The sequence below is a fragment of the Antechinus flavipes genome, chromosome 2 (genome assembly GCF_016432865.1).
Source record: "Antechinus flavipes isolate AdamAnt ecotype Samford, QLD, Australia chromosome 2, AdamAnt_v2, whole genome shotgun sequence".
NCBI lineage: Eukaryota > Metazoa > Chordata > Mammalia > Dasyuromorphia > Dasyuridae > Antechinus > Antechinus flavipes.
Window position 1 is genome coordinate 462,634,090 of NC_067399.1, and position 27,940 is coordinate 462,662,029.

The 27,940-nt window shown below is 33.6% G+C and overlaps 1 protein-coding gene across 1 annotated transcript; it reads right to left on the reverse strand.

Moving 5' to 3' along the window:
• On the reverse strand, nucleotides 1-27,917 carry RAB14 (RAB14, member RAS oncogene family). The gene is made up of 8 exons (XM_051979548.1): nucleotides 27,825-27,917; nucleotides 13,915-13,973; nucleotides 12,626-12,679; nucleotides 10,236-10,413; nucleotides 5,633-5,699; nucleotides 4,139-4,226; nucleotides 3,727-3,757; nucleotides 1-2,697 (listed from the first exon to the last, which is right to left on the reverse strand). Exons 2-8 carry the CDS (start codon nucleotides 13,964-13,966, stop codon nucleotides 2,520-2,522), a joined length of 648 nt encoding a protein of 215 aa, XP_051835508.1. The 5' UTR covers nucleotides 13,967-13,973; nucleotides 27,825-27,917; the 3' UTR covers nucleotides 1-2,519.
• Nucleotides 27,918-27,940: the final 23 nt, after the last annotated feature.

The following is a 27,940-nucleotide window of genomic DNA, read 5'->3' on the forward strand; positions in this document are numbered from 1 at the left end:
TTATTCCCACTTTTAAGCACCCACTTTTTTATTAAGAGGGGTCTATTATACATGCAACTAAGAACAGAATTTGGCCCCCAACAGCTTTTTTTTTTTTTTTGAGACTACCAGCACTGCATATAAAGAAAGATACATGGAAGATCATTTTCAATTGCCATTTTCTCTACAAATAATGAAATCCAAACTCCAGAGCTCTAAGACTTAGAAATAATCTGGTTAAGAGTTAACGAATAGTGCCATTTCATTATGTTATGAATAAGGAGTCTGGTCTGGCAACCAATAATTTTTGTCAAGCCAAAAGCTTGATTGTGGAATGTCTAAATCTTATAGATCTATAAATAAAGCAACTAATTATAATTTAATCTAGATACAGGTACTTTATTTACAAATATTTAGATTAATAGCATTTTGTTACATCAAATGAAGAGTACAGCAATCTGAACAAATCCTTCTGTCACAGAAACAATTAAGACCCACTGCAACTAACTTGGGAGTCAGGGTATCGCACCTAAACAAGCTGTATCTTTAGATCGTGATTTCTACCTTATGTCCCAATGGGGGTTTGTGTGTGTGTTTGCATGGGTTGTACACACACGCAAACACACACACACACACACACACATTTATATATACCAGTAGGTCATGGTCCCTGGGTGAACCCCTTATGTGCAACTGTTTCAGCAAAATGGAGCAACCGTAAATTCAATTGTATTCACCAATCTACATCAGGAATCTAATATTATTTTGTTTTGTTTTGTTTTAAAAAAAAGACAAAAACAAACAAACAAAAAAAGGACAGTGCATAAAATTATCCAAATCCTATCATCTGCACATTCCAGTTTTGGCTTTTTAACAATGACTATACAATATTCTAGTACCACCATGTTTTTACAACTCTGACAAATAGAGAATTTCACCTTAAGAGTCTGCAACAGGGATTTAAAATGTGTACTTGAAACACTGCAGTTTTGCTAAATGCATTATTTCTAACAGGCCAAAGTTTACCCAGCAGGCTTCAAATAACTGTATCCAAGCTTTTTTTACATAAAACAAATTTTAAATTAATCCACAGAAGGGAAACACTTGATTGGCCAAACTAGCTAGTGTAAAGTTTATCCTGTCAGTATATGCACTGAAACACCATTAAAAATACTTTCCCTTTTACAAAACTACTTATGCCAACATGGCATAAAATGGCCCCCAAAGCTTTAAATAAGAGGGATCATATGACTGAAATGATTTCACTGTAGTGCTAAAAATGCACAGTTTAAAATCCCCTAAAAGCAGACCTGCCATTCTGGCTGTCCAGTTCAGAAACTGACCACTCCAAAAAGATAAAGGTATAAAAGCTTAAAATGTGCAATAATAAACCCAGCCTTTTTTTTTTTTTCCTATACAGTAAGGCAGGAAATGCAGCCCAATAATGCAAAAATGTTTACAAAAGAGAAAAGCAGGTTAGCACATTGTTGATTGCACAAAAACAGGGTTAAGAGAACAGCAGATATACCGTAGTGCAGAGATGGAACAAAGGCAGCAATCGTTAAGTACTGATAGTGTTAATTCTTTCCAATTGGGAGCTCTTCCCAGCACAATGTTCCCTGCCAGCAAATGAATGCTCCAAAAACTGCCAGGGATAAGGAATTTAAGCCAGTATCACTTAGTGAAATGCAATTGTGTCTATTTCCTTGTGTTAAATGGGAAAATAGGAGGAACATGGTCACATATAAGTCATACTGTACAAACTGGTATTTTATTATATACTGTTCTAATGCCAGTAATCAATTTATTTTCTTCATTAAAATCATATACACAGAATGTATTTGTTAGTTCAGTTCCTTCAAATTTTATACATATTTACGTTCCATTAACAAAGAGATAAAATGGGTTGGGAGGAAGAGCTAAAGCTATTGAGCACAAGAAAAAAGATAAATGGATATTTTCCCTGTGCTAGGCTAAGACAGAAGTAAACGTACATACCCCTGCAAGAAGGAAGAAAAAAAAAAAAAAAAACGCCCACCCAACAGGGAATTTCTCCAACAAAAAGATGCAGTTATAGAACCCCTTTCCTACTGTCAGAAGTCATTTCACAGCAAATAAACTTATCTGTTATAATGGACATACTTGGAACAGTTAGAAATGGGGATAAAAACTTAAGAGACCATTAAATTAAAACTGTCCAAGATAAACAAAGCCCTGCAAAAAAGTTTAAAAATCATGAGTCCAGCATCAGTGCTCAGTTTAAATCATGTATTGGTGACATAACTATCACAAGGACAATCAAGGGGGGGAAAAAAAAACTTCTAGCTTTACCATGCAGGAGAGGTTTATTACTCTACTTGCCTTTGAGGACCTGATTACATCTAAAGTTGTTTAGCAGTTTAGTATTGTGTTAACCTGTTTTCTCAGCAGAGTTTTTAAATCAAACCCAGTAAGATGTACAGAAGACAAGGAGGCAGTAAAAAGTGCTGCTTCCAACAGACAGAGGTGAAGTCGGAAATGGGACTATGGCATTGAGGTCACTAGCAGCCACAGCCTTCTCTCTGAGGTTGGGGTTCACTGGTTAGCCGTCCACCCTGCGGAGCTGAAGGTTTGTGTTGTACCCCAGACTCTGCAGCATTCAGATCCAGGCTTCCATCTTGAATATTCTGATAGATTTTCTTGGCAGCCTCCAGGAATGCATCCTCTACGTTCTCTCCCCTAAGAAGCAATTTTACAAGATCAATGGAAAGCTGTATTCTCTACCCTTTCTTCACCACCCAAAATTCTCCATGCTTGTTTACCCTTTGCATAATCACTCCCTCTTTGAAGACTCATCTACCATAATGCTATTACTTCAGCCATGGCTTTCTCAGCACACAAATTGGTATAATGAAAAAACACACCAAAAAAGTGTCTTCACAGCAAAAAGCAAGGATAGACTATATTAAAATTTTGAGGCTCAGGGAGCATGGGCAAGAAATAACTACTTACAGAAACAATACTAGAATTGAACTTAAATGTTATCTTAAATAAAAAAAGAGGTAAGAATTACTATTTTTGTTCCTATTCAACAATTTTAGCTTTTGCTATTTCTATGAAAGATCACACAGTAAGAAATTCAACTATGCAAGCATGCAGAATTAAATCAACTTTAGGATACTACCTTCAGTCTCTTCACCCATTATTAATAAAGACAGGCACAATATTGTTTTTGCAGACATGAATTTATGCTAATCTTCACCCATCACCTTTATGATCATGCATTAAAATTCTTGGTTGGGCCTTTTAAAGGCACAGGCCTGTGGCCAGGGCCTTAAACAAAATTTTATTGACTTATGATCAAAACTAACAACAATGCCCTCATCTTTTCTTCTAAAAGAGATAAGCCTAAAGTAATGGGAACCTAATGTTCATTAATTGAGCATGGAAGAATAAGAAAATGCACTGTGCTGTGAATTTTAAGAACTAAGCATTCAAGTCATGCTTTATACTTTCATTCAAAAGTATTATATGAAAGTGATGACTGAGCTTGGATTATTGGTATCAAATATTACCAAAAGACTGTAATCAAGGCACACAAAAAATTAGCTTTTTTAAAAATGAAAATCTTAATTGTTTCTAATGCTACAAAAACATTCATTTCAAGCTAACCTAGCAATATCAAATAAAAATCGTGTCCATTTTTTAAGAGGCTAAGTAAATATCTTGAAATAGTTATGTGGAACACTGAAAGCTACAATGACTTACGTTTTTGCACTTGCTTCAAGGAACAATAAGCCTAAAATGTAAAAAAACAAAAAACAAACAAACAAAAAACTCAACCATTAAATCATTTTAAAATCCTGAAAACAACTTCACAAAAATATAACTCAATTTTCATCCAAACTCATCCAATAACTTATTTTCTTACATAACAACTAAAAGAATATAAATCTAAGGGACCAGTAACATCTGTATTGTACATCAGACTAAGGATCTATTCTATTTTTGTAACTTCTCATGTCCAGTTTTTTATTTACTTCACTCCCAATTTCCTGCAACTTGATGAACTTATTCTATGTCAAACAATTTTCAACATTCAAATTCTGTCTTTGGACACTTTTCTCAATTATGACTGGGCTGTACCATCTTTAAAAAATAGACTTTAAAGGGAACCCACCATTTTCCTCTGCAAATTGTTTGGCTTCTTCATATGTAACATCTCTCTGTGCTTCCAAATCTGCTTTATTTCCTATGAGAATTATTACCTGATTAGAGACAAAAAATAAACATATCTTATACACAAAGTAACCAACAAAGTGTCAACCATGCAAATTATATAATATTTAAAGGCTGATGGACAATAGGACTTCCTTTTAGACCCAAGTCCATTTTTTGGTCAGATTCTGAGTCTAAGACTTGCAAAGGAACACTGTAGATAAAAGTTGCATAATGACAATGTCTGTATGGTCTCAACCTAGGGTGCATATCTTTAAAATCCCTTGTACTTCCTTATGCCCCCATGAATTCTTCATAATCCCCTGAATGGCAGCTTTCCTCCTTTCTTTGACCTGTCCCTACAATAAAAAGGCTGAGAAGCAAACACCATCCAGGAGAATGATAATGGACTGAGGATAATCTCTGGAGATGAGAATACCATTTTGTCTGCAGGAGAAATGAGGAATTGACAAAATCTGGGGAGCAGGGCAGCCCCCTTATACCAATAAGGTTTCAAGTCGGCTGTGGGCTCATAGAGGAGGAGGAGGAAAGTCCAGACTATTAAGAGCTGGAAAAAATCTGGAATCTTACAGAGACCATATATCATCATCTAATCCATCCCCTACATATTATGGATGAGTAAAGTGAAGGCCCTAAGAGTTTAAATGACTTGCCTAAGGTCACACAGCTAGTAAGTAGCAGAGCCAGGATTCAAATTCAGGTCTTCTGACTCCAAGTTCAGTGCATTTTCCACTATACCACATTTGAGGGAAATTGAGAAGAGAAACACAAAGTTGCCAGGGACAGAGATATCAGTAGGAAACTCCTGCCACCCCATAATACCACCCAATTTCCCAGATTGCCAACATTATAATTATAATATATTGGCATATACACACCATTGTACTGTCAGTCTTTGGACACATAACTGAGAAGAGGAATTAAGCATAACTAATCTTGAATACAAGGGATTATGTGTGCATACTACATATACATATATACACACACACACACAGTGTAATTTAAGCTACAAAGGAGAGTGAGAATTTCTGTAGGCCAATGAAAAAAATTCAACGACCAAAATCCAAATCAATATTCTACACAAAATATTTTATAACCTGACATCTTCCCATAAAATATGGCTTAAGTGTAATAATACAAACACGCATTTGTTTGATCAGATTTAATAGTCTCAAACTGAAACTTTATGGGTTATCATAATGGGCCAGTCTGTTCATATCTTTCACTTCCACATATAATACAATCAATGGAAAGAACATGAAAAAGTTGAGAATAAAAGACTAAAATACATTTTTCCTTAATGACCTTAGTGACTAATTACATAACAGTTTGTATTTCAGAAGACAGATTCAGTCACATCACTGAAAAGCTTTTGTTTTTGTAGATTCCTTAAATTTAGAGTTAAAACATTACAACAAAATGCCATTCAACTTACAGTATTTGGATTGGTGAGATTCCTTGCATCTGTCAACCAGCTGCTTAAATGGTTATATGTGCTTCTTCTGCAAAAATTGAAGTTGAAAATTTTAACTGCTAAGATACATGTACCATACAAAGAAATAATCTATAGTTAAAATTCAGTTACCTAGTTTAGTGGAAGTACTTAAAACCCACAAGATTAAAAAATATTTTTTTTACTGCTTTAATCAAGCAAATTTTCATTCAAAAACATACAAATTCTTTGTAGTTTCAGAACAATGTAATTTTTTAAATACCAAAACTATTATTTTCAAGGACTAATTTTAACACCTTAGCAACATCAATGAACAAACAATAAATCTAAAAACATCTAGCAGAAAAATATTGTAACTAAAGTCAAACTTAAAAATTTAACCACAAAATTAATATTCAAATTAAATGTTAAAAATAGCTAGTCAATACCCGATCAAGAGGAAAAAAAAAAAACACTTTACTACTTTCAAGCATCTCTCTGAAAAATAGTTAAAAATTTCATTCAAAAACATAAAACATACAAATTCTTTCATTCTTGTAACAGAAAATATAATATAATTTTTTTAAAATATCAAACAAAATTATTTTCAAGGAGTGATTTTATCACAATTCACAATTTCTTTAGCAATATCAATGAACAAGCAATAAATCTAAAAACATCCAATAGAAAAAGATTGTGATTAGGGTAAGTCAAACCTAAAAATCTGATCACAAAATTAACATTCAAATTAATATTCAAACACCTTGTTCAGCCATTCTCCAATTGATGAGCATCCCTTTTCTTTTGCCAAGACAAAAAGAATTGCTGGGGCAGCTAGGTGGCGCAGTGGATAGAGCATCAGCCCTTTAGTCAGAAAGACGTGAGTGCAAATTTGGCTTCAGACACTTCCTAGCTGTGTGACCGTGGGCAAGTCACTTAACCTCAATTGCCTCAGTCAAAAAAAAAAAAAAAGCCATAAATATTTTTGTATGAATAGGTCTTTTTCCTTTTCTTTTGATCTATTTGGGAAATAGACCTAGTTGTTGTATTGCTGGGTCAAAGGAGTACACACAGTTTTATAACTCTCTGAGCATAGTTCCAAATTGCTATCCAGAATGGTTGGATCAATTCACATTGAGTTCAGAATTTATGAAAAAAGACTTCTCATTTAGAACAGAAATACATGTTGACTTTTCACTGGAAGGGCTCTTTTTTAAAATCAATGAAAAAAATATATATATATCCATACATTATACAACTGGATGGCCAAAAAGGCAATATATTTAATGTTGAGAAATCTCAACAGATTCTTGGGTAGGGGTCAAGGAGCACTGGATTGAGATCCAAGAAACAGAAGTCTATTTTTAGTCTTCCACTAACTTACCTGTGTATCCTTAGGCAAATTGTTCTACCTCCGTTTCCTCATCTATAAAACTGACAGACATAACCTAGACAAATTTACATAATTTCTAAAAGCCTCTTCTGGCTCTACTACTTTAGGATATTCTAAATATTAAACAGTTTAGCTTGCCAGCACTGGGAAAATTTCTCATGAATTTTGAACTCAAATATCAATTTTTTTTTTTTATTTACCAAGTAACTAAACTACTTGGTGTTTTCTCCATCTTAATATAGACATTCCATAACCTTCTCCATCTATAAATGGCCGCCTTTTGGGTTTGTTTATTACACAGTGCCAATCAGTCTGTCAATAAACATTTGTTAAGCATCTACTACTAAGCATCTACTACTATGTGCTAGGTGACATGCTAAGTATTAGAAATACAAAAAAGGTAAAATAGTCCTTATTGTTGAAGAACTGCCAATCTAATGGGGAAGACAAAATAAACAGATCAAATTTTTAAAAATGAATTATATTTTTCCAAAATTTAAAAGAAATCAGTTTCATAGACCCACAGAATTTTAAAAATCAGAAAGGACTCTAAAATCTAATCTCCTAATTTTACAGATAAGAAAACTGAGGCCCAAAGAGAAAAAAAAAAAAAAAATTAGTTACTTGAAGCCACATGGCTAATTAATGACAAAACCAAGCGGTTTTGGGGGGGGTCTCGGTATCCCAACCCAAGCTTTTTTCCAATAAATTAATGTATAATTTTTAACAGTTTAATATTTTTTATACTTTAATTCCTTAAGTGATACTTCAAAATACAAAATTTATATTTTGAACTATTGCAATAAGAAATTGTTCCAAATAGCTTATCCTTTTATATGGATGTAAGTGGGATTTAATGCTTTCACCATACTTTTCCCAGGGGAGTCCTCACTCCAAAAAAATTAATTGAAATGCCAAAAATCAATCAAAATATCACTTCTCTTCTTTAGGGTTTAGCATTTTCTGATATACGACTGCTAAATTCTCTGTCAAAAGAAAAGAAGAAAAACCATCGCTAGATTGTTGTCAAATGTTTACCACACAGTTTTACTTTCTATGTGAAAGCATATTTCTGAAAAGTTGTTCATAAATCTAATTCTCTAACTATTTAGGTTTCTTAGGTTGGTAGCTTTGGAAAACAAGAAATTCCCTCTGAAATCCATCTTTCTCCACCATAGTCTAGAAAATTGATATTTCTGTAGGCCTATGTCATCTCCCGTGCTCAAAAAGTTTCAATGGTTCCCTATTGCCATTAAGAAAAAAATATAAAATTCTAAAGCTCTTCACAATGAAACTAACCTCTTTCAAGATGATTTCATATTACTTCAGTTCATGTAGTCTGTTTCAGCCAAACTGATCTATTTGCTATAAGCTATCCAAGACATTCAATTTCCCACTTTTGTGATTTTAAACTGCCTGTCATCTGAAAAATTCTCATATATAGAAGTCCCTAAAGCCACAGTTCAGACACCACTTCTTTCCTGATCCCCTCAGTTGGCACTGTTGTTCTTTCTACCATCTCTACACACAATCTGCTTCCCCTGTCCACCCAAAAGAATGTAAACTATTTGATTTTAAAAAATTTTTGTTATCCACAGTGCCTGGGCCATAGCAGGGACTGAATAAATGTTTGCTTAATTGAAAACAAACTGCAGTAATGTAAGCAACTATCAAATTTATCCTGTTTTGCATGTCTGAACTTTCTTAATGATGGTGTTTCATTCAGGAAAGATTTTATGGGAGAAAACCTTTTCTTAATATTAGGAGCTTTTAAGTTACATCACCAATTGAAGGGAAAAAAATATGACGTCAAACAAAATAAATTTTACTAACTGCAAAAAGATGGTCCAAACACTAATTTTTTCAAAGTCCAAATTTTCTATTCATCTTAATTTTTAAGAAGTATGTAATACACTGATAGTATTTTTAAACAATAATCTTAAAGAAACTTACAACCTTTACTCTACACTCCTTTCTATCAGTTGAGAGACAATACAATCTATATTCCAAGAATGCAAATATAAAGCAGAACAAATGAGTTATTCAGTTCAAAAAATTCAATTGACAAAAATCTTCAGTGTCTATGCAAAACAGTATATACTATGAAATAAAATAAAGTTGGCATCATTTCTACTCTTAAAAAATTTACAAGATGGTATAGGTAATAAAATACAGAAAAGGAAAAATGTAATAGAAATGATGAAAAACCTGTTTTCATTGGAGGGAAGAGATCGAAAAAAGCATTATGAGAACAAGTATTATCAGGACAAGTTCCATGGGAGAGAGGAAGTATGTGAACTGATCACTGAAAGAGGTATAATAATTAAAGATGAAAAGACGAGGTAAGAAGGAATTTTATAGATGAACCAACCTTGTAAACATAAGAAATGAAGAAACATCCTATTCAAGAAACAGCAAATAGCCCCAATCAACTGTTGTATTTGAGTATATTAAATTAAGAGGGAATACTGGATGATATGACTGGACTAAAATTGTGGAATTTTGATCCTACCTATATTTTGGACTTCATTCAGTAATGAAAAAGGGAATAAATGAATTCAAATTTTCATTTCCCGAATATAATTCATTATTGATATCACATTATATCATGTATAACTTCATTTTTTATAAAATATTTGTAAATTTCTAAATGAGACAATTAAATAATAAAATACTTTCCAAAGGCAAATATTATAAGAGTATTTTTCATTAATATGCACAACAATCTTTAAATTTCTAAAAGTATATTTTTTCAGTTTTAATTTTGATATCAAAAGAATGCAAACAAAAATTTTGTTTCTTTATCTGATGTCAAGAAAAAATTCATGCAAAAAGAAATTTTCTTGTTAAATACACCGTGCTCCCAAAAAGCAACAGATTTAGAACTGTTGTGGACTAAAAGGGTAGTCCAACACACTCACATTTTATATATCTTTGTCTCCCACCTATATTCTTTTTTGGAAGAAGATGGCACTCTGTATGGCCCCAAGACTAATGTGGCTTATCAATCAGTGTTACTTTCCAGCCTTTAATTTTTTTTCTTTCAAAGAGAAATCAGTTTTAGGGATGTGGCCTACATTTAAGGTAATACAGTAATATATGTTCAAGTTTTGCATTATTTAAATTAACAACCAAGAAACCCAAATATCTCATAAACAGTAGCAAAAAATACACAAAATAATTTTACAAAAAAGATGAGATATGACTTCTTACCTAGTAATATCATAGACCATAAGTGCTCCCGCTGCTCCTCTATAGTAGCTTCGTGTAACAGCCCTAAATCGTTCCTGTCCTGCTGTATCCCAAATCTGCAGTTTAATTTTTTGGCCACTAACTTCAATTATTCTTGTACCAAATTCAACACCAATTGTGTGAGGACAATCAGCCATAACTGTCATCAAAGGAGAGGAAAAAAATATATATGAACTTCTAGTGTTTACTAAAAATCAAGTCATAGAATTACAGAATGTTAGAAGTAGAAGAGACTTTAGAGACAAATTAGTTCAACTCCCTTATATTACAAAAGAGGAAAACTGAGGCCCTGAGGGGTAAAATTCTTTTAGTCTTAAGTAAATGATTACAAGATCTTGAACAGTAGTAATAGCACCCTTTTTTATACCACTAAAGTTTTTTAAAAAGCAGTGCAAATACCATTTTCCCTATTTTATGACGGAGGAAACTGAGACTATGTGATGTGCCATTGGAGACGACTTGCCTGTAAAGTTCTTGAAAGTTTATAAAATGCTTCATATACATTATATCATCTAAACCGTACAACCACCATACAGAGTAGGTAAGAGCATTTATATTTTACAGAAAAACTGAAGTTCAATGAAGTTGTGACTTTCCCATGATCAAAGTTTGTACCTATCAGACAAGATTGTAACTCGGGTCTTCCTGATGCCAAATTCAGCATTCCAAACCTTACATTATGCTGCCTTTGAAATTACATCTTCAAATAAAACCAGGAGGAAAAAAATTCTTTATACACTTGAATGACTGATTTGCTAATTCAATACCTTAGCATTGACTATTACACACCAAAAGATTCAAGGTCCTGAAAGAAATCAGACTTGGACCAGATTATCAAGCAAAAACAAGAATTTTAATTAAAAAGTACTTTAATGCATCAAGTGATAAAGTCATACTATTTAAACTCAGTGCTATAAAATACATTATGTGATATGTACTGAAAACACAGCAACACAGATTTTTCAAAAACTATGACTTTTTTTGTAATTTATCGTTAGAGATAATCTAGTACCATGCCACCTTGAAAAAAAAAGCTGTGGAATTGTCACTGGTTAATTTTTTTATTCTAGAACGCTATCATCAGTTGTCTCAGGAAAAAAAATACACAAGTTATTTAATGTGTTCACTGAGAACTTCTAGCTGCCAACCTGATTAGTGTACAGCTTTACTAGTCCTTTCTTCCACAAATAAAATATGAAATTGTTAAACCAATATCCTTGAGCATAATCCAAAAAAAAAAAAAGAAAGAAAGAAAAAAGCACTGGATACTACCTAATACATTATAACTCTACTTCTAATTATAGTGGGATAATTACAAAGAAGCATCTTCAATATTTAGAAAAGTATTCTCATAAAAAAATCTGTCCCTCTCCCAGCTATTAAAAAATAAACAGCCAAACCTTTGAATTTTTAATTTAATCATATCTGACATAAATTAATCTAAAAGATTCAACTTTCTCAGATTAGTATTTTATTCAAGTCTATTGCTATATAATTAGTGATTAATACATGTCACATTTTTCCAAGAACTCTGGAGGTAGAAAGTACCTTATAGGTCATATACTCCAATCTCTCATCCAATGAAATAAACAATTAGAATCTCTGCTTTGTAGAGATATTAAGGGCTTCTATCACTCTCAGTATCAATTCAGAACAATGAACCTATATTCTATTTGAAAATTAGGTGTTAACTCAGAGAAAGAACTCTGGGAGATGACTATGAACCAGTACATAGAATTCCCAATCCTTCTAGAATTTTTGTCCACCTACATTTTTGATTTCCTTCACAGGCTAATAGTACACGATTTCAAACTCCAATTCTTTTTGTACACCAAAATAACTTAGGACATACATGCTTTAATATACTTAACATATATTGGTCAATCTGCCATCGGGGGAAGAGGTTGGAGGAATTTAGGGGAAAAATTGGAACAAAAGGTTTGGCAATTGCCAATGCTGTAAAATTACCCATGCATATAACTTGTAAATAAAAAGCTATAATTAAAAAATTAAAAAAGAAAAAAAAAAAGAAAATTAGGTGTTAAATATTATTTTTTCAAAGCTTTAAATTAGATTTCCATACTTAGTGAATCAAACAAAAAATAACTTAAGACTCCAAAATTCAACACTATGAAAATATTAGTGAATGTTCAGTTCTTTCTGCTTACTCTTCTATCCTATGCAAAACTAGAAAAGCAATACTGCTACTCACAAAGATAAGCACAGTTAAAAAGAAGCACAGTTAAAATAGTGGGCTGCAAGTGTGTATTGATACAGTAGAAAAGACACCCTATTTACAAATAACAGAGATAATGCTATAAATAAGGTATACCCTAAAAATTTACACTTACATTTTTTTTCTGTAAATTGATGAAGCAAACAGGATTTCCCTACTCCCATGTCCCCTGTCAAAAAAGAGTATGTTAGTGTTTTCAGGCAGTAAATTTCTTACAACTTTATTCCTATTAGTCATAATCAATGATATGCTGGGTTTTAATGATTCACAGTATTATTTAATATGGCAGTGACATTTAAGAGAATGATATTATTCAATTTGAGAATGTACATCAAGTAGTTCTATTAAGCTCATATTCTAAGATGATAAAAGGCCTATTCCAAATCTTAATTGCATAGAATGTGTTATCAAACTGCTTTAAAATGACTCATCAACTGGAGCTTGGATATGGTTTTGCTCTGATTTTGTTTTAATGTTTTTAAAAACCCATTTCAACTTCCAAATATTTTGTATTCTTTTTTGATCTTTGTTCAGAAGCAAAAAGATGAGACAAAAGTAGTACGTATACAACAACCAAAAAAAAAAGCTACAATTTATGCATTTTATGTGCCTTGTATCATATACTTCCCCTTCTCATGTTTATCCTATCCAACGTGGATTGTCATTGAAAAACATTATTAACAAAAAAGCCTAACCAAACAGATGACATTTGTGACTACAGCAATTTATTTCCTGAATAGGATTCAATAAGATTGTTTTTTTAACACATGCTTTATGGTAACAGTACAAGCAATTCAAGACACTGATCAACAATTATATAATCGTAGATTTCAGAGCTGAAAGGGGCTTTTAGAGATGATCATCTAAGCCAAATTTCTTAACTTATGAATGAGAAAAGTGAAACCTTAAATCATAAGATTAATATTATGATGAAAGCAGGCAAGCAGCAAGAAAAAATAATTTCTTTCTGATTTTGTTAACATTACCTTTTATGCAAACTACTTTATTTTATGCTAATTTGGGGAATTTAGTGAAAGATCACTTCTAGATTATTTTAGAATCATTTCCTAGCAATGCTGATACATTCATATTATCATTATCATCATTATACTTTTTGACTAAGAATTAGAGCTCCCATATAATTCCATCATTTAACAAAACAGGTTTAATAAAGCCACATATGCAGTATTGTATTTTAAAAATATTCAGAACAAAATGCAAAGATATACAGTTAACATAAAAATAAACCTTTAAAGAAAGTTAGTTTTATAATATATGTGTGTTTATACACACATACAGCTTTCAAACCCTTTTTAAAATATACTCTTGGCAAAATTCAGTATGCAAACTTCCCAGTTCATTACAATTTTTGAACTCAAAATAAAATGATTATGTGTAACTTACCAATAATAATGTACTTAAAGATGTAGGAGTAGTTGTAAGGTGCAGTTGCCATTGTGGCACTAAAAATAAAAAAGACTATTATTTTAATAGCTTACAAGTTAATCTACTTAAATTTGAAATACTCTATAAAAAATACATAAAACTGATCTTACTAAAACATTTGCAATTATGAGATTACAGTAAAATTGATTTCTAGAATAAATCAAGAATCAAAAATGCATGCAAATCCACCTAAGGTCAACCGGTCTAATAAGTTTTACTTTAAAGTTACTATGCAAGCGAAATAACTGTTTGACATGTATACTTATAATATATTTAATTTATACTTTAACATATTTAATCTGTATTGGTCAACCTGCCATCTGGGGGAGAGGATGGGGAGAAGAAGGGGAAAAATTGGAACAAAAGGTTTGGCAATTATCAATGCTGTAAAATTACCCATGCATATAACTTGTAAATAAAAGCTATAATAATAAGAAAATTAAAAATTAAAAATAAAGTTACTGTATACCCTGAGAAATTTTATTTAAGTTATTTCTGTGATTGTAAAATCTACAACTGTCCATCCATTCTTTTTATGGGTCCCAGGACACTCTTGATCCCATTTTCAAAGACTTCAAGAAAAGGATACAATACAAATAATAGTACAGACTACAGTAGTAGTAGTAGTAGTAGTAGTAGTAGTAGTAGTAGTAGTAGTAGTAGTAGTAGTAGTAGTAGCAGCAGACTACAAAAGAAACAGTCATGACAGTATCTAACCACCCTCATTGTCAGGAAGGGTTTTTAAAGGTCAAACTAAGACCCTTCATATTGTGGTTCAAGTATGTTTCATCCTTCTATTCTCTTTTGACATGCAAAACTACCTTTCACATTCTAAGATTTCCCCTTCTCAAAATTAATTTTTAAAATATCTCCTCCCCCCCTCAAAAAAGAAAAATGATGGCACCTATTAAGACCCAGGTTTTGTTTTTGTTTCTTTGTTGAATATTTCTATCCAAGAGATCATTTTATACCTCAACAACGATACTGTTTGAGGATGTATTCTGATGGAAATGGATCTCTTCGATAAAGAAATCTAATTCAGTTTCAATTGATCAAGGATGGACAGAAGCAGCTACACCCAAAGAAAGTACACTGGGAAATGAATATAAACCGCTTGCATTTTTGTTTTTCTTCACGGGTTATTTATACCTTCTGAATCCAATTCTCCTTGAGCAACAAGAGAACTGTTCGGTTCTGCATACATATATTGTATCTAGGATATACTGTAACCTATTTAACATGTAAAAGACTGATTGTCATCTGGGGGAGGGGATAGAGGGAGGGAGGGGAAAAATCGGAACAGAAGTGAGTGCAAGGGATAATGCTATAAAAAATTACCCTGGCATGAGTTCTGTCAATAAAGTTATTGAAAAAAAAAAAAAGAATATTTCTATCCAAACAAATATTACAAAAAATATATACATATTTATTTTACAGTTTGTAGAAGGCATTGTCCTATTTGGGGAGGAAAATGATATTAAAATGATTAATTTTTTTAATTGCTTTTGTGATCGCTTACAACAAATTTGTCATCTACTTTTAGTTGTGCCTTACTTAATCTACAGCAATTGTTTTAAATCTTCCAAGACAAGTATCACACTCTCCTTATTTTAGGCCTCCTGTCTCATATGCCCTATAATTTTCAATGGGGTACTCATTTATTGAAAAAATAAAGGTCCTCTTCAACAATGAGATGAATCAAATCAGCTCCAATAGAGCAGTAATGAATTGAACCAGCTACACCCAGCAAAAGAACTCTGGGAGATGACTATGAACCACTACATAGAATTCCCAATCCCTTTACCTTTGTCCACCTGCATTTTTGATTTCCTAAACAGGCTAATGATACTCTATTTCAAAGTCCGATTCTTTTTGAACAGCAAAATAACTGTTTGGACATGTACACTAATATTGTATTTAATTTATACTTCAACATATTTAACATGTATTGTTCAATCTGCCATCTGGGGGAGGGGAGTGGGAGGAAGGAAGGGAAAAACTGGAACAAAAGGTTTGGGCAATTGTCAATGCTTCAAAATTGCCCATGCATATAACTTGTAAATAAAAAGCTAAATTTAAAAAAAACTTTTTTTTTTAAAGAAAAAATAAGGTCTTCCACCAGAAGCTGCTGCTTCTATTTCCTACTACCTCAAAATCTATCATTTTTCATTCTTTCTTTCTCTACTGTTAAGTACACTAGCCTCTACTCTTAAATCCACATTCCCTTGTCCCATCAATGCTCAATGCCTGGCCAAATCCCAGTTCTGGATTACTACCACCATCTCCATCTCCCTTTCTCCTCCTCTCAATGCCTGTTGAATGAATCACATGACATGGCCATAATGAATATTTACACTACAAATTTGTTATCAAATCTCAACTGGGCCTCATCAAAGCAAGGTAATCTTTTTATTCCTCCCTGATATTCTCCACAAAAGTTGATGCAATTTAGCTAGCCCATCCTAGCTAAAGATTTCACCTCATACTTTATCAAAAAAAATTTTTAAAAAGCCATTCATTCTGAGATCCCTTTTCCCTCATTTCAACAAAAGCTTTATGAATTTCTCCCCAAAATCTTTTCCTTTATTTTATCTCTGACGAAGAGGTGGCTCCATTTTTCAGAAAGCCAAACTTTCTCCAAGGACCACTCCTGCTATTGTTACCCCTCCTTTATATGCTCCAGTATATATAACACATATTGTAACTTCCCTCTTTAAACTCTTTCAAACTCTCCCTATTGGTTCTTTTCCTGCAACCTACAAATATATTTGTCTTCCCTCATCATTAAAAAAAAAAATCTTCACAATATTACAACACTCCCAACTGCTATTATCCTTTATCTATGACCCTCTCCCAAATTCCCTGAAAAAGTCATTTATTCTTGAAGGCTTCCACTTTTCCCCTTTATTGTTGTTGAGTAGTTTCAGTTATATTTAACTGGGTTTTCTTGGCAAAGATAATGAAGTGGTTTTGCATTTTCTTCTCCAGTTCATTTTTAAAGATGAGGGCACTGAGGTAAAACAGAGTTAAGTGATTTGCTCAGTCACACAACTAATAAGTGTCTGAAGTTGGATTTGAACACACAAAGAAGTCTTCCTGATTCTAGAGCCAGCTCTCTGTTAGTTTACAATGATCTCTTAATTCCAAATTTGATTATATCTTATCAATCTTCTTTAACCTCCTTGACTTCACCAGAATTTAATATTACCGATCACCTTATCCTTCTGGATATTCTCTCATCTTTTAGATATTCTGGACAATGCTTTCTCTTTCCCTCCTAGTTTTGCCAATTATCTCATTACCATTTCTTAAATTCTTCAAATTCATCACATATGCTGTGCCCACATATGCTGAGGATATACACCAAAGCTCTGTCCTGGGCCCTCTTCTCTTTCCCTTGACAAAATCAATCCCCATGGGTGTCTGTCTCTTTCTTACACACACACACACACACACACACACACACACACACACATACACACACACACACACACACACACACAATTAGTTTACAACGTTAGTGTTATGCTTAATTTGTCACTCCCTTACCCCACATATCTAATTTAGACAGTTTTTAAATTTTACTGTTTCTTTCTACACAGTATACCTTTTATCAACTGCCTCCCCTTTACTCATCAACTACCTTAGTCCAGGTGTTCATCACCTCTCCCTTAGATTACTGCAACAGCCTTCTAATTGGTCTCCCTGCTACAAGTCTCTCTACTCCAAATCATGATCTAGTTATCAAAATGACTTTATTAAACTCTAAGTCTGGCTTTTGTATTTAATCAATTAGAGTATCTACCTATTGTCTCATTCGGCTTTCAAAGTCCTTTAAAACTTAGGCCCAATTCATCATTCTAGAATAACTATATCTTTCCCCTTTCCTTACATTCTGTATGTAATCCATTAAGACTGGTCTTCTCTTCCTCTCTCACACCTGACACTACCTACCATCTCTGTTCCTTTGCCCTAGCCCTTCATTCCCCTTAACTAGAATGCATTACCATCTTAGAAAAACATTTTCCTTCAGGATACAGCTCAGCACTACTTCTACAGGAAATCTTTCCCATTTGCAAGTGCCCTCTCCCAAACAACCTTTTATCTATATACATTTATATTAATTTTCTTTATATTCTGTATTTTAAAAATGTGACTGTTGTATATCAGATTACTTGCTATGCAGGGAAGAGGGAGGAGAGAAAGGAGGGGGAAAAATTGACACACACAGTCTTTCAAGGGTAAATGTTGAAAATTATCTAAGCATGTTTTGAAAACAAAATGCTTTAATAAAAAGAGGGAAAAATAAAATTGCGAATGAATAAAAAAAGTAAATGTACTTGCTGTTTTCTTCATTAAAAGAAGAGATCGTGAAAGAAGAAAGTTTTTCTTTGTATTTGTACTTCTGGCACACAGTAGGTGTTAAAAAAAATGTTGAATTCTAACTTAGAGATCTTTGATTAATTCTGAATCTAAAAGTAATAGAGCTGAATAACAAAACACCATAATTTAGACCTGACACCAACTTGTGTGATCAGGGATTATCCATTCTCAACTTTTCACAAAAATGAGGACAATAATATCTGAACATGTTATTCTAAATTATTTGATCAAGATTTGTGATTTCATCAGTCTAGTAAGCTCTAGGTAAGGGAACGCCCTCTATCCACTTCAGAAAAGCACTAGTTCTACAATTTAAGGAACTATCTTAAAGAATTTTAAATCTTAAAAAAAGAATTCTCAGGCGTAAGAGGTTAAGTAACCTGGCCCACATGTAAAAAAGAGAGAACTTGGACCTAGGTCATTCCTGACAGTCATTTATGCCACACTGCTCTCAAGCAATAATATCAAAATATTAATACCATACAAACTTTAGTTCTTAGATCAAGGATCTCTCAATAGAGGTACTTTCTCCATCTAATGGAGATTTTTTAAATAGCATTTTATTTTTCCAAATACATGCAAAGGTAGTTTTCAACATTCACCTTTACAAAACCTTCTGTTCCAAAATTTTCTCCTTCTCCCCAAAGCAGCAAGCAATCCAATATAGTTTAAACATGTCGTAAAACTCTGGCATCGTTCAGCATGGTCCAACAAATTCATCACCCTGGGACTAACCTTAGTGCTTCTGCTAGGCAGACCTGATTCCAGGAAATATTCACAAGCTTTTTGAGCTTACTAAAGTTCTCTTTCAGCCTCTCATAAATACCTATTTGGAGGATTGCAATAATCTCCCAGCCTCAAACCTCTTCCTATTCCAAAGCGTCCTTTGTGGGAAAAGTTGCCTAAGTGATTTTTAACATGCACCTGTCAAGGTCACCACTTTCCCTCATCTCCAAATACCAAAAAGGTTCTATTACAACTACTAGATTCAAATATGAATGCCTCTTTGGTAAAATTCTTCACAACCTGGCCTATTCCAACCTTTAGAGTCTTCTTATAATGGACCTCCAAGGGCATGATGCTTCACCTTCTATGCTTGAAACGTTCTTAGAATCACTGGGTTTTTCCCATTTGCTAGTGCCCTCCGTTCCCCAGTTATCTTGTATTGATTATGTTAGAAGCACCATGAAGGCAAGAACTGTTTCTCTTTTATATTTGCATCTCCACTACTTAACACAGTGCCTAGTATATTATAAATACTTAATTGATTAGTAGAATCTACCAAAGCATTTACATAAACTACCATAACTTATTTTGAAAACCCGAATTGCAGACAACTGCCCAGAGTTGAGGAGGCTCATTCATTGATACTCTCATATTGCCCCCAAACCCAACACCCCATTTTCTATCTTGATTAAAAAAGTTACAAGTAATCAATAGTTCTTCAAACCTGAACTTATTCTATTATAATTTATTTGGTTCTACTTTAGAAAAAGCTAACAAATAATAGCAATTGAGTTCAGTGCAAATTTAATGTTTGTAAAGTGCTATATATAAAGTGTAAAAAGTGTGTGTATATATGTATGTGTATACACATACACATATGTATATAAAAAATTTTAAATGCTAAGGGTATTAGAAAATACTAATGTCTTTTACTTATGTAACATTGTAAGATTTGTAAAATATTTGATATACATTGTTCTATTTGAGCTTCACTCTGATGGAGATAGTCCTGGTGATACTCCTTTTAGAGATGAAAAAACTAAAGAATGAGCAAGATTAAGTAACTTGCCCATGATTACAAAGCTATTATTTATGGGAGCTGGGAGTCTTTTCAGATTTTTAAGTCTAATTTTATTATATATAATGTTCTCTCCCAAATGGAAGATTAAGAAATGTACCAAATTGTCCCTGTTGGTTATTAAACCCTACATCACAAAACTCAGAACTTCAGTGAAGGATGATCTACATTTTCTACATGTTAATAAGTGACTTTTAAAAACCAAATTAAAAGATAGGGGCCACAGTGGATTGTGCCAAACTTGCAAGTCAGTAAGATATGAATTCAAATCCTTAGCTCATGTGACTTTTCAGGTCAAATGACTCAGGTCACAATTTCTCTCATCCTCAGTTTCTTCATCAGTAAAATGGAGATAACTACCTCACTGGGTAGTTGTGAGGATCAAAAGAGAATAGACCATTTTGCAAAACTTAAAAGCACTATGTTAAATAGTAACCTTTGTTGTTAGTAATTGGTTCTCCTTCCCAACTTTTTTTCTCCTTTCAGTTTCTTTTCTTCCTTTTTCCTAGTTTAAAGATCCATGAGGCTAGTCACTTAAAATGTTTTACTGTGCATCCCCTTTGATTCAACAATACCACTACTAGGTTTGTATCTCAAAAAAAGATCATAAAAAGGGGGAAAGGACATACATATACAAAATATTTTGTGGTGACATTCTTTAATTTTTTCATATGTAAAATGAATACTACCTGGAGTATCTATATCACAATGTCTTTGTGAGAATCATAAATTATGGTGTCAAAGAATTGAAAATTGAGGAAATGACCATCAATTGGGGAGTGGATAAGCAAGCTATGGTATGTAAATATAATGGAATACTATTGTACTATAAGAAATGATGAGCAGATTTTAGAAAAGCCTGGAAAGATTTAAATGAACTGATGCTGAGTGAAGGGAGCAAAACCAGGAGAACACGATAGACAAGAGCAACACTGTGCATTGATCAATTTTGATAGACTTTGCTCTGGATTTTAATGGATTTTTATGGATTTTAATCTATATTTTAAAAGGTCACTGAAAGTCAATCACAACTACAAAGCAAAAATTCTAATTTTAGTAGTTTACCAATTTTCTAGTATCTCCCAAAGAAAACAGCTTTCTCTTCCCTTTTTTCTTCAAATGTCTCCAACAATGACTGTTTAAAAAATAGTAGTCCAATTACTAATATAGACTATTTAGAAAGTCAAGAAAAGTTTTCAACTGAAATGCTTTTTTTCCACCTCTACCTTATTCCCCAATTTTCTGAGTTCCTTAAAAAGTTTATGTATTACATTGTCAGTGAAATTGTGAACACATCCAGCCATTCTGGAGAACGATTTGGAACTCTGCTCAAAAAGGTATCAAACTCCTTTGATCCAGCAGTGTTACTACTGGGCTTATATCCCAAAAAGATTTTAAAGAAGGGAAAGGGACCTGTGTGTGCAAGAATGTTTGTGGCAGCCCTCTTTGTAGTGGCCAGAAACTGGAAACTGAGTGGATGCCCATCAATGGCTGAATTGTGGTATATGAATATTATGGAATATTATTGTTCCATAAGAAATGATCAGCAGGATGATTTCAGAAAGGCCTGGAGAGACTTACATGAACTGATGCTGAGTGAAATGAACAGGACCAGGAGATCGCTATATACTTCAACAACAATACTATTATATGATGATCAATTCCGATGGATGTGGCCCTCTTTAACAATGAGATGAACCAAATCAGTTCCAATAGAGCAGTAATGAACTGAACCAGCTACACTCAGCAAAAGAACTCTGGGAGACGACTATGAATCACTACATGAATTCCCAATCCCTAAATATTTTTGTCTGCCTGCATTTTTAATTTCCCTCACAGGCTAATTGTACACTATTTCAAAGTCCGATTCCTTTTGTACAGCAAAATAACTGTTAGGACATGTATACATATATTGTATTTAACTTATACTTTCACATATTTAACATGTATTTGGTCAACCTGCCATGTGGTGGAAGAGGTGGGGGGAAGCAGGGGAAAAGATGGAACAAAAGGTTTTGCAATTGTCAATGCTGAAAAATTACCCATCTTGTAAATAAAAAAACTATATATTTTTTTAAGTATATGTATTACTAAAATTCAAAAGTAGATATAGTTAAAGGAAAATTGTATTCAGTCTTTGTTATTGAAGACAAACTTTATTTTTATTCATCAAGTTTTGTTTATTGTTTTTGCTTTGTTTTTCATTGAGTCTTTCCATTAAAACTACAGGTTTAGTTTAGCTGTAAAGATTATTCCAAACTTTGTGACAAGTTAAACATGTATACTGAATAATCTATATTGGTCACTTTAAGAAATACTATCTGTGTTTAATCTTTTTTTAAGGAAGGACTTTTTTCTTCTTAACTGATAAGCAATATAAGGTACTAAGGAGAACAGTCCATTTTACCTACCTTTGAACTTTCTTTAGCTGTAAACAAAAGTTTCTCAGTGGCGTTTTTAAAGTAAGTAGTTTCAAGTTTGGTTTTTTTGGACCTAATATACACTCCCAAGGTGTTTCTAATAAAGATTCCAAAATGAGAGGGTTGATCGGGGATTCTTTTCTTTTTTATTAAAAAAGCAATCTGCTGAAGCCTATGGACCTTTCATAATTGAAGGAAATGCCCCCCCCCCAAATCCAAGTTCACAAACCCCTTGAATCGATCCATAGAGCCATAAGTGCCTTTGGACTAGATGATCTAGGGTCCTTTCCAACTAACTCTTGATTCCAATGAATCAACATTAATATCATAGTAAAATTTATCTTAAGAGAATATTCAGAAAAACCACACCAAGAAAACTACATTAAAAACAAATAGAAATACTGTGCATTATAAAAACATAGGCTGCTAAACTCAAGATTTATTTTATTTACAGACCCCAGTTCCAAAATTTAAGAGATCAGGTGAATTATTCAGCCTTCAAGGAAATACACAGAAGGGGAAACAGCAGCATGAATGAAATCACTTAGCAGTTTGGTGGGTATTGGTTCCAACTACTCCTATGTCTATAGAACTTAGAAGGATTTCAAAGAAACTGCCAGGAAGGCTCAAAGAGAAACCATATGCTGAGCTATGGAAAGATCTATCAATCAGAATGTCCTTTCTTAATCTCTATTCCTACTGTTTTTAGTGTTAGCTGAGAAGCAAGGTAATCCCAGGTGTGATGCCACTACTAGCCCATACCTTAACAATAAGGTAATAATACTCAAGAAAGGGGCAAGGGGAGAAATAGTAGATAAGTGTTTTTCTGGGGTTCTATTAAGAATTCAATTAACAGAATTCACAATGGCATTGCTGAGAATGACACCTTTGTAACAAAGGAAGATTACTAATAATTCTTACCAACTTACTTTTTTACTACTTATAACCCCCATGAAAAACTAGCACTATATTTTTGTAAACTTAAATACAAATACTTTAAAAATAGTAAGGGTTATCTCAAGGCTATTCTTAATAATTTCAAGGCAGTGAGTTGGGGAGGGAGATGGGGGGTTGTTTTTTTTTTTTTTTTTTTTAAACATGTAATTTCAAGGTAGGGAGGAGAAATCCTACTTTAGGTCAAGAGTGTTTCATTTTAGAAAACTGATTTAGTTTCTCAATTTTCAAGATGAATTATCTGTAAATTTATAACTATGGGATGCTATAATTTGAAAATAACCATTATGCCTGAAATTATATTTAATAAATAGAGAAGCATGGAAGGACATGTAAACAAAAAGAAAATCATCAAAAAATGAGATGGTTCTCTGGGAAAGTGATATATTGGGAAGTGTGGGTGAGACAAAAACCAGTTATCAAAAAATATATACAGTTTCTAAGTATCAGTGATAAATCTGTACCTTTCACCTTTTCATTCCACTCACTTTAACTAATTTTGAGTACATTTTTAAAAACCCTTCACTGCCTTTAACTTTTTGGCATCAAATCATTATTTGTTTTCAAAAATTATAAAAGAGGGGCAGCTAGTTAATGTAGGGGATAGAGCACTAGCCCTGAAGTCAGGAGAACCTGAGTTCAAATATGAACTCAGACACTTGACACTTCCTAGCTGTGTGACCCTGGGCAAGTCACTTAACCCCAATTGTCTCAAGGGGGGAAATATTATAATAGTGATTTGTATGAATGAAAAGCCATAGCAAGAATATGAATATAGCAATATTAAGCACTTAATGGTTGTGCAAGAAACAAAGACATGGTTTCAATTCACTGGATCTAAAGATCTTCCTCTTTTGAATTAGACACATACAAACTTTTAAAATATCAAAATTTTGAAGTATAAATAATGCAATTCAAAAGAAGAAATCCAGATTCAGACTATATAACACACTACTAATAAAAAGTTAAAAGTGGACATCCAAATATTTTAAGATAGTAATTCTAATTATGGTATGAAAGGTTAATTAAGCAATATTCTGAACTGAATTTACTGATTTAAATTAAAAAATAATCTTTTCTGTCTGATTATGCTTATGTTTAACATATAGTTCATTTAGAATAAATGAAAATGTCTTTAAGTATACAGAAAATCAACATAAAAATATTTTCCACAAGAAAATATTCTACCAGAATATCATCTAAGCCAAGACAGGATTTGGTTCCTGGTTATCAAGAATTGGGCTTTTTTGTGTATGTAAAGGCCTACTAAAACAGAATACCATTTGATCTATCAGGTGGATAGGAATAATTGAGCAGCCAATCTGAGTAAACTTCTTCCCCCATGAAGGTCATTCAATTGCAAAGCTATATTTGTAAACAGTTCCTCCTCCCAGATCCACAGATAAAAATCCTCTGCATACCTAACAAGATATTCTCCTTAAAAAAAAAACAAACAAACCAAAAAAAAAAAAAAAAAAACACCTGATAACTTCAATCACTTAAAAAAAATTAGATAAAATGGATCACAAACACCAAAAATGGCAAGTTCAACCTCCTCACTTGCTCCCCTCCATAACACTCTGAATTGAAAAGTGGAAGAAAGAAATGTTTTGAAGTCAATAAAGAGATCCTTATTACTAAGACTAAAGTTAAAAGGACCAGTAACACTAATAATAAAATAAATTTAAATGCTTGAAATGTTCATTTCTAATTATGACCTGAGGACAACTGTTTCCAAATTATACCTAGCTTTCAATTTCTAAGAATTAGAAACTTTTAAAAGTATAAATCAAATAGCAAGTCCTTGCTGACCTAAATTCAAAAGTCTGATAGTTTAACTGGCCCTCAAAACAAATCAGTTTTAGCTGATTTACAATATCTCATCAAGGTTGTTATTTCAATAAAAGAGAAAAACACTTGTAGAAATATTCAAAGTAGCCTAATATGATTTCTTGTTTACAACCTAAATAAGTCAAGCATTAAGAATAAAAACTAATTTAGCTTAAAATATAAACTGTTTCAAAGAATGAAGACTAATATTTAAAGAAAGGGGCACATGTAATTTTGAATTACATACACACTAACTCACTTGACTTTTGGACCTTTCAAAGTAGACCCCAAGTTCATAATTCTAAATATTCATAAAATTACCTCTCTAAATTCAGTCCTATTCCCTCTCTATTTTGCCAGCTTAAAAAAAAAAAAAAAAAAAAGGTAAATTCTGGACTTAAAATGTATGTAAATATAAATCAAACTAGTGAATAAGTATGCTTTATTGCATGCCCAATAGATGTTTGGAAACATCTAATAATGAATGTACATTTCAATATTTCCTTTAATTTTATAAAAATTTCTTGGCAAAACTTAGGTTAATTCAGAATTATTTTAGTTTTTATGTAGAATTACAAGACTAATTAACAATCTTATAACTCCTCAGAAGCCCTAATAATTGCCCCAAAATAACACAAGTATTGGATCTTGGGCATCTAAAGGAGAACCTCATTTTAACATACTCTGCTGTATAACATATACTCTATTCAGTCAACAAAGAATTTATATAGTATTTTAGTTCTATGAAGGCCAATCACAAGAGCATACCAATTCTGATTTTGTTAATTCACAAACTTGATAATTCTCTTAAGAGAAAAATTAGCTCTCTTTCTCCAGTCTTCAAATCAGCAGAAACAGAAAATAACAGTCAATACTTCCCCAATAATCTGATAGCTCATATCACTTTTCTGAATACTTAAACTGTTAGTTTTAAGAACTATTATCTTCTCTATTTTGAAAAAGAAGAAACTGAGTTTTTAAAAAAGTGTCTTGCCATGCTCAAATAGATAAAACGAGACAGGACATGAATTCAATTCTTCCCGACTTCAAGTTCAGCACTCTACCCTGCCCATACACACCCCATGCTGAATATTCACTAATCCCAGTGGACAGATAAAAAACTAAAACGTTGAGATCATAGATGGCCCGGCACCTCAAAAAATTTTCAACTAGGTAGTGCAAACACGACCACCCCAACAACAACGAAAACATCAATTTGCATATGTTGGTGCTAAAACTGTATGGTGTATCGATTGCAGTGCTACAATTCAAATAAGCAGTTGGGGAAAAAAAACTCTATAAAAAGTGTTGAGCCACCCTAGAAAAACTAATATGGTTGGAGAATCAGGAGATAAGATTTAGCTAAGGGTTAAGTCATGTCCCCAGAAACTTGATGTGAACATGGTTATTAGCCTTGATTTATTAAGAGGACTCCCTCCCACACTAACATTTTAAGGGGTTCCAGAGTAATCACATTCCAAATACCATGTGTAGTATAATACAACCTTTCAGTGAATCCTTGAAACAGGTTTGTTTTTTTTAAATTATTAGATGCCATCTTGAGTAGAATGAATCTGGATACCGTTCTACTGCAGTTCGTGGGAGCATATACCAAAAACACAGTATCTCTTAAATACACATCCACGTTTCGAAGCTTGAGAAGTAGCATTCTACTAAAATCTACAAGGGTTTTCACAGTATAACCAAGTTGCTTGAGAAAAGGGAATTGGAAGCACTTTGATAAGAAGTCTTTTTGTGTTCAGGGCAAGATTGTAGCTGTCTCGGGAGAAATGCCACGTTTGTGACCCAGGGGCAGAAGAGTGAGCAAGAGTACAAGCAAAAGCATAAAATACAAATTCTCTGTCTCAAGGCAGAGAGAAAAGGAACACAATCAGGAAATTATTTGTCCGGTTTCTTAAAATTCATCAGGAGATGCCATTTCTCCTCTCTTGGATGGATGTGTGGTGGAAGAGGTGGGAAAGGTTATAAAGAAAACACACCCTTTCCTTTCCTAGCATCTCTAGGTGCACCTAGAGTAAAAACAAGGATCTGGGGGAAGAATGAAGAATAAGAGGGAGAACAGGAGGGGGTAGCGGTAGGGATGGGGGGAAGGGGAAAGGAGGGTTGGAAAGCACCTTCCGCCTTCCCCTCCGCCCCGCCCCCCCTTCCCCCCAGCCACATTCCCGCACCAAGACAGGCCAGGGGGAGGGTGGTACGAAGTCGGCGGAGTGCCAGCCGCAGCCCCTCTTCCAGCCTCACCTCACCTTCTCTACTGTCAGGAGCCGCCTCTCTCCCTGGAATCCCCTCCCGAGCGCTGCCCGCCCCCGCGGACCCAGAGGCACCAGCCCAGGCGCAGGCCCGAGGAGACTGCGCTACGAGGGAGGGCCTTCCTGCCTCCCTCTCCCTAACCCAAATGCGCGCTCTTGCTAAGAGAGGGCTGGGGGCGCCCCGAAGGGGGCCAGCCTGGGGTCAAGTACCTGGGGGGTGGCTGGTGGCTGGGCAGCTTTCCGAACGGGGCGTGAAGCGTCAAGAGGGGAAGAGGAGGCCCCTGGGCACCAAGGAAGTGAAGCGACAGTCACGGGCCTGTGGCCTG